This window comes from Magallana gigas, chromosome 7 (assembly GCF_963853765.1).
Source record: "Magallana gigas chromosome 7, xbMagGiga1.1, whole genome shotgun sequence".
NCBI classification, from domain to species: domain Eukaryota; kingdom Metazoa; phylum Mollusca; class Bivalvia; order Ostreida; family Ostreidae; genus Magallana; species Magallana gigas.
The window spans coordinates 14,752,949-14,760,448 of NC_088859.1; the positions used below are offsets into that span (position 1 = coordinate 14,752,949).

The 7,500-nt window shown below is 34.9% G+C and overlaps 1 protein-coding gene across 23 annotated transcripts in view; it reads left to right on the forward strand.

Annotated features, from left to right (window-relative positions):
• The window catches only part of LOC105340330 (paired box protein Pax-5), a 53,426-nt gene that overhangs the window by 38,287 nt on the left and 7,639 nt on the right, over window positions 1-7,500 (forward strand). For 17 of the 23 annotated variants that reach the window (XM_066067635.1, XM_066067636.1, XM_011446316.4 and 14 more), the window contains 4 exons: window positions 2,374-2,429; window positions 2,700-2,997; window positions 3,533-3,649; window positions 5,121-5,306. In XM_066067635.1, the coding sequence (XP_065923707.1) occupies window positions 2,374-2,429; window positions 2,700-2,997; window positions 3,533-3,649; window positions 5,121-5,306 (657 nt within the window). The remainder of the gene's footprint in view (window positions 1-2,373; window positions 2,430-2,699; window positions 2,998-3,532; window positions 3,650-5,120; window positions 5,307-7,500) is intronic. The other 6 variants (XM_066067650.1, XM_066067652.1, XM_066067653.1 and 3 more) reach the window with 2 other exon arrangements.

The following is a 7,500-nucleotide window of genomic DNA, read 5'->3' on the forward strand; positions in this document are numbered from 1 at the left end:
TTTGATCTTAACGATGCAGGTAACATTTCACGATCGATTGAAAATTCAAATCTCAAGTATCAAACTGAGGAATTTTTCAAGTTTTTTGCACAAATACGGTTTATATATTATTTTGCTTCATTTGAAGCAGAAAAAAGGGATGGAAGATGGTTGCTCGTGATTGCTTTGTGAAACAAGAAACGCCTTCCATACAGATACCGAAGTTTTATCTAAATAGTCTTCACAAAGACACGTCATTCAAAAAAATCTCCCAATTTGTCAATGCGGAAACAATTCTGATATCTCTCTATCTAGCTCGGGCAATGATAAACCCAGACGCGAGATGCCAGTGTTGGTTAAAAATCCATATTGTCTCCTGATCACGTTTCTCTCAGGTAGGGAGCAAGTTAGGCATTAATTAATCATCAAAGACCATTTGCGCTCGGCCCCAACCTTGCAGTTTACCATGAAGGGACAGTCTTTCCCTTCTTTCGCAGAGTCCCTGAATTATAATTTTGAATATGGATCCGCGTAAATGGCGAATGCAGAGGTCTCAATAATTAATGAACAACACCAGTTTGCCATTAATATGTCAATACCATTTAATGGTTTAAGTCCAAAGATTTTCAATGACCATAGGTGAGAATCTCTGTTTTTCGTTGTTGTTAATTTTTTTTTAACACTAAGTGAGGAAATTGAGAATCATTTACGTATCCCTGCAAAAAAAAATCTGTAGCTGAATAAGAATAAAAATATATCCATTATTGTTTAAGAAAAATACTTGAAAATACTTAATCTGAACATTTTTCCGCCAACAAGGATTTTAGTAATTTGATTGCATGCGTATTAACACATGACATTTCAAGATATTATCACTATGAAATTATTTTTCCGATAGAACAAATTTCAAAAGTAAACAGTTTTACGTCATGTTTACTGATGCGTTTTGCAGTCTATGGTTTAATCTTAGGGCTGACTTTTGACCGCAAGTTGGAGTTTTTCGAGTAGGGTTCTATTGATTCCATAGTGCGGCTGCCTGATTTTGTCAAGTTTAATGTTGACATTTAAATTCTTGCCCATTATCTTGGCCTAACCTTCTGAAGATGTACAAAATCTGCACACTGGGTGATCAATAGTGCCAGAACAAAATGGTTTGGAACGCTATATGGGATCAATCTGGGCTCTATATCTGCTCACAAAACATATTGAGAATGTCTGAGAATCGCGGAACATCAAAACACGTGTGGTTTGTTGACATATGGACCCCAATCGAATATGAGGTGCGGAAATAAAATAATAAATCTAGTTGATTGGTATCTCGTTCTCATCCAGAGGGTTATATAACAAATATATAGATGCTGTTTGATATTTACCATTACTCAAAGACCCATTCTAGGCAAACAGAGGACGATGGGTTTTGGTCTTCTAGAAGTCAAAGACAAGGGAGCAGATCCATCTTCCGATACTCGGGATCTTGATTTATTCTTTTTCCATGTTTATACATTAGAGTTGCAACATAGGTGTGCTTAATAACCTTACTGCAATTGAGAATAGAATGGTGATAATTTGACCTATTAGTTTCACGTGTCCAGAAAAGAATTGAGGGGGCTGGCCAAAACAGGGCCACTAAGTCTCTCGTTCCAGTATTGCTATAATATGATACGATAATTGTACTCCAATGAGACAACCCGATTTGCGAGAAATTAGACATTATTGTCAGTTATAATATGTTTTCTTCGTGATCGCCTTAAACAAATAACAATGCTGGCGACCAGGTCCGGACTGTTAATGCCCCCGCTCATTAGTCGATCTAATTACCGATAACAAACTTTATTCCTAATAAGAATAACAAATAAATTGCATGTTGAAATCACAATCCCTCCGAAAAAAACTAAGGAGATCCCCTTGCAGCTCGTCTGCCTCTGTAAACTTTATTAGTGTTTCATTCTCTACTCCCTCTTCCCGGCTTTAATCAGATTTGTAACGCAGCCGTTTCTCCGGCCGTCCACGTCTTGACAATGCCTCTCTAGCTTGTCACCAAGTTAATGCCGCCACCATCGAGATTTCTTCCGGCAAACTGGTGTGCATTACGGGCAAGAGAACACTCAGGATGCCCGGGTCTATTTTCTATTATAATTCACCGAAATTGCCATCTCCTTAAGTACGCCAAAACACGACCAAGAGAGGAAATTAATAACAAATAGTTAAGAGTGGGGTGAAAATCGTGTATTGCTTCAACTTAATCGAAGAAACTGTCAATTCGAATTAAGTGTTAATTTTTATTGAGAGTAACTCACTGTTTTTATTTTCCATTCTGTTACACGAAGACATCTTTATTTGCTTTTGAGTATTATGACGAAGTTAAAGGTGCTTATGCATTTATTTCCTTTGTAGTCCCAAATGGTCATGAAGCTGAAGTAAAAATAGAACCAAATACAGGAGATATGAATGTAAGTTATCACAATGTCTTTTTTTAAATAAAAATGATATTTCAGTTGTAGCCCTGTTGAAATTTAGTTAATTTAAATAAAAATCACTTTGCCACATTTCACACCATTTGGGTAAACAGCAGGACAGATTTGCGTAAAAGGTTTAATAATCATCACATATTTTGGAAAAAGGAAATAAACATTCTTAATGTCAGCTACTTTTATTTATTAAATACAAAAATATTACATAGCAACGCTTATAATTTCATATCTTTTTTCTTCCTTTCGCAGATATGGTACCAAGCCCAACCTAGACCAACGAAACAAGCCAGGCCCGAAAACGGAACAACGGACGCTCAAGGCATGCCCCATACTCTGATAATAAACAATGCACCAATGTACCCCGCGGGCGTACCAACAAACCTTCCTCCAAACTATAATGCTCATTTTGTTACCACAACGACAACCATTTCCGGGGATGTTATAAAACCCCAAGTCGGAGTTGAGTACACCATCGCATCCCCGGCCATCGGCACAGTGGCCAATTCCGAATCTCAAAGCACAACCAGTAATTTCGTGACGTCTTTAGGTAGGTCCTCTTAATCTTATTTGTTGTCTGTGTCTTTTAAACCCTTTTTTTGCAATGTTTTAATTTCTATGTATAACCATGTTACGCCTTTTTGTTTTTCGGTTGACTTATATATTGTATTTTAAGTGGTCTAGATGTTTAGTACATTAAGTAACTAACTTTAGTAGTTGAAATGACTAACTGAATGGAAACGTTTAGATATTGTAACATCAGTGGAATTTTGTGCATATATTACACATATAACGATCTATGTCAAATATTATATCTATTATATATAAAGCACGGTTGTTTTTACTTCTCTACCAATGCACGCTAGGTTTGGAATGAAAGCCTTAATTTTTTAAAGCAAGGGGTAATTATTATAAACACAATATAAATATGACAGTGGTTTTGAAATTTCGAAGTTAAAAAAAAGAAGTCAAATGTCAAAAACTATATTTATCTTTAATTTTCATTTGACATTTCCGACTTCGAAATTTCAACCTGGCACAGTGTAATTTTGTTTTGGTTGAACTTTAATTTTTAAAAATTTGAGGTCACCAACTTGGAACAGAAATAAGTGTTAATGCGCAGACTCAGGATATGAAACCAATAGTGGTTGCCGTGGTAACGGAATCCCAGCCACCCGCGCAACAAGAACAATTTCAAGAAGGTACTTCGCTTCTTAACGGAATGTTCTAGTTCTTGAGTGTGTCTATCCCCTAGTTCTCTCGTATATTCTTTAGACTTATTTCTTATTTCTTTAAAATTTTCAAAAAGAAAATTACTGTATTTGATTTCTTGAAAAAATTATTTTCTTATTAGAAGTCTTGATGTCAAAAGTAAATTCTCGAATAAACGTGAATTCTCTCTTACGAGTTGACTCTCCCATCCCCTCCATCAACTGTTTTGAACTAAACCTAGATTCTATGTATCAAGAAGTAAATAATGAAGGTAATTGAAGACTTTAAACGTTGATGAATAGTTTTTAGCTCCAGGTGAAATCCAAAAAACCAATTGGTTGTTTAAGAAATAAATTAAACGAGAAAATTAAAATATTGTCCTTTTTGTCTATATATATGTAGGGATTGTAAATTATGGGACTCATTAGCATAAGTCTGAAAACAGGTGTAAAAAAAAGTTTGATGAATTAGTTTTAAAAGAAGTAAAACAAATCATTTCGGTTATAAAAACACTTAAATTCCATCTTTTTCTATTCGAAAGATTCATTGATTTGCAAAGTGTGCCCCCCAAAAATAATCAAAAGCTGAAAAATGAGACTTTTACTTCAGAAGTGCAAGTCAATATGATATCAAATTATCAAACTGTCTATCAGAAGGATAAGGAAAATAGGAAGAATTATTCAATCAAAAAAGCCATTGAATAACACTAACTCTGTCTGTGTCTCTCTCGCGTTTCGGTTTTCCCATTAGGACTCCCATTTATGAATTGGTCATTTGCATGACCGCTCCTAATCAGAGTCTTTGCAAACCCCCAATAAATACAGCACCAAATATAAATAAGTCATCATTATGGGATGAGTCTAAAAGTAACGCGCTACCCATATGCATTAAATCAGGACTCATTTGATTAGCTATATCATCTGATAGAAACGTTCGACAAGACTTGCAGGATGTCGTTTGTCTACGGACAGAATTTATTTCGTCTGACCAGAATTTATTTTTGGAATGAAAATATACTGTATTATTTCGTGTTTCATATATAGTCCCAAACTCATTTTGGCGGACGATATACTCTGCTGTCATCACCTACATATTTCCTCCTCAAACTTGTAGCTTTTCAGAGAAGAGATATGAATTTTGTCTCTAAATGCCTTACAGCACACATCTTGCACACTATTTTCTATGTAGAGACCTTCCTGAAAGGAAATAGCATTTTTAGGCATGGAAAATACTCTATAACCGTTTAACTTCATAAATGGTATATGAAATAGTTCATAATTGTCTCAAAAATAATATATCATAAAGGAAAAAAAAATTAATGAACAGGAAAAAGGCACCTTTCCTTAATATACTGCTTCTGTCTGTATTATTTATTGTCTGTATTGTGCATTGTTGCTATGACGTAGTAAACAAAAAACGTAAAAGTGTATTCCTTGCATGTTGTTGTTACCCTTTTTGCAGCAACCAACAACACACCAACTTCATCATCAACACCAACCATCAACAATAATAACAACACCCCTCCCCCCAAGGCGGGCTCCCCCGGCTCAGGGGGTGGGGCTAACAACCTGACGGAGCTTAAGCCCGTTCAACCCACTATGTCCCAGTCCTATACACCGTTGCCGTCGTTTTCGGGACAATTTTCAAGTAAGCATGCCCTTCTCTTTTTTAGTTTTTTTGGTTTGTAGATTTTTTTTTTTACTTTTTTTTCTCCACCATCATTAGTATTTTTTTTACCTCACCTGCATTTGAAAATCATCCACTTTATTTTGGAAATTCGGTTTCTTTTCTTTTACTCTCTTAATATTTTTTTTAATTTTATTTTGTCTTTTTTTTTCCTCTTCTACTTGATTAATAAATTAAAAGATTTTTTTACATAATCAAACAGTAAACGAGAATCTCAATTCAATCTCAACAATTAGATATTATCTATTTAAAGAAAAATCAATAAAATCCAATTATGAATATTAAATAAAGAAGAAGTGAGTGGAACAAAAGAAAAGAAACTTCCTATAGAGAAGGCGCCAGCTCTATACATAAAGCTTTCACGTTTATTCAAAACGCAAAAGAGATCCTCATCAACAAATGGCTGCAATCAAGCAAACCATGGAACTACTAATATGAAACCAAGCCGCATTTAATTTGCTTCCAATATACGCAGAGTTCATATGATCATTCATATATATTCCCCATATCAAAATTACTTAGCTGCTTTTCCTTATTTTCATTGCATTCAAATTAGAACATCGTAGAACCTGAACTTGTCAGAAGCCCACCAAAGTAGGTGCCAAGACAATTAGGCTGTGATTTTGTGCTTACACCAAGAACAATTTTATAGGACAATCGAATGGAGGACAAATAAGATAGTTCAGAAATATCTTTTCTTTCACAAAATTGAGCCATCTGATATTACAGAACAAACCGCAAAAGAAGCCCACCTTATAAATATGACACATTCAAATTTGGCATCGTTTAACATCAGTTTAAATTGTACTTAATTGGCCTGTTATTGAAGCCAAGCTGTATGAAAATAAAAAAAAATCAACTAATCATGCCCCGGAAAGGGAACACAGGAAGGATATTAGTCTGGGCTTTGTAGCATCTATGTTTGAAAATTAGGATTACATCGAACGCGTTTCTACCTGGCAAAACGTGTTCAACATTAATGTTTTCATCGACACCCCAAATCTGGATATGAAACAGAGCTTTATCTGCTTAACAGTTTTGTTGCCTGTGATTTGTGATTAGCCAGGCGTCACCAATATACCCCGTCTACTGGGTCTGCCATAGACACGATACTCAGAGCGCTTCAAACAGTCTATCCATATTTTTCGCTGGAGACAAAAGTGAACTCGTTCTATGGCTAAAGTCATAACACCGACGTTCGCATCAACATAAAAAAAGAAGGACATATTTATTATTTCCTCAGCTAAACTTTGATGTTTGTTAGCGAAAGCTCTTGCCAATATCCGGGCAATTTAGCATTTTCCTTTTTTTCCCGAAGAGATCAGAGTACTGTACATTGGTTATAACCACTTGCGTTGTTAGCGAACAAGATTCTCGGCTTGTTATTTATTTGCCTGTGGTGGCAAGACTATTAACTCGATGGTAATCAACTTGTAACACTAACTCTCTTGAAGTACTAACAGTCACGAGTACTTTGTCATATTCATCCTCATCCTTGTATATACTCAGCCGTTTGACAAAAGATTTTAACTGTTAACAACTGACTAAAACAAATTAATTGTTAACAAATTGACTAAAACAAATTAACTGTTAACACTCAATTTATTGAAATATGTTAATGCATGCATGATGGTTCTATGGGGAATTAATCAAACGATTTTTTAAACAAACTAATCTGCAATGATGTTCAAACTGTGGTTTTGAAAAAATCATGGTTGCTTAAGTTCTTTCATGATATTATTCTTTTGGTATTCTATGTTTAAGTTATCAAAGCGTTCATCAGATCTAGATTTTATCCTATACATTATAGCGAGGTTTTCATTTCTTCTCGGATTTGTCAAATACATTAATGTTGAGCTGTAACTGTCTTCTCCGCCTGAACATTTTCTATTAATCTTTAGACGCCCCAGATGAAAAATGCGATATCAAAACAATATCGTACAGGAAATCGCTAGCATTGATTTATCTTCACATTCATTTCGGATGCAAAAATTAAAGATCCAATGAAATTGATAAAGAAAACTGTTTTGAACTCGCTGTATAATCATTGTTCCTCTCCGCAAATTGTCTTTTTAAACCAACGTGTTGTTTGCACACTTTCCTCGCTGATTTTGATCATATTTATAATCATATCAACGGGAGGGAATAAACAAAA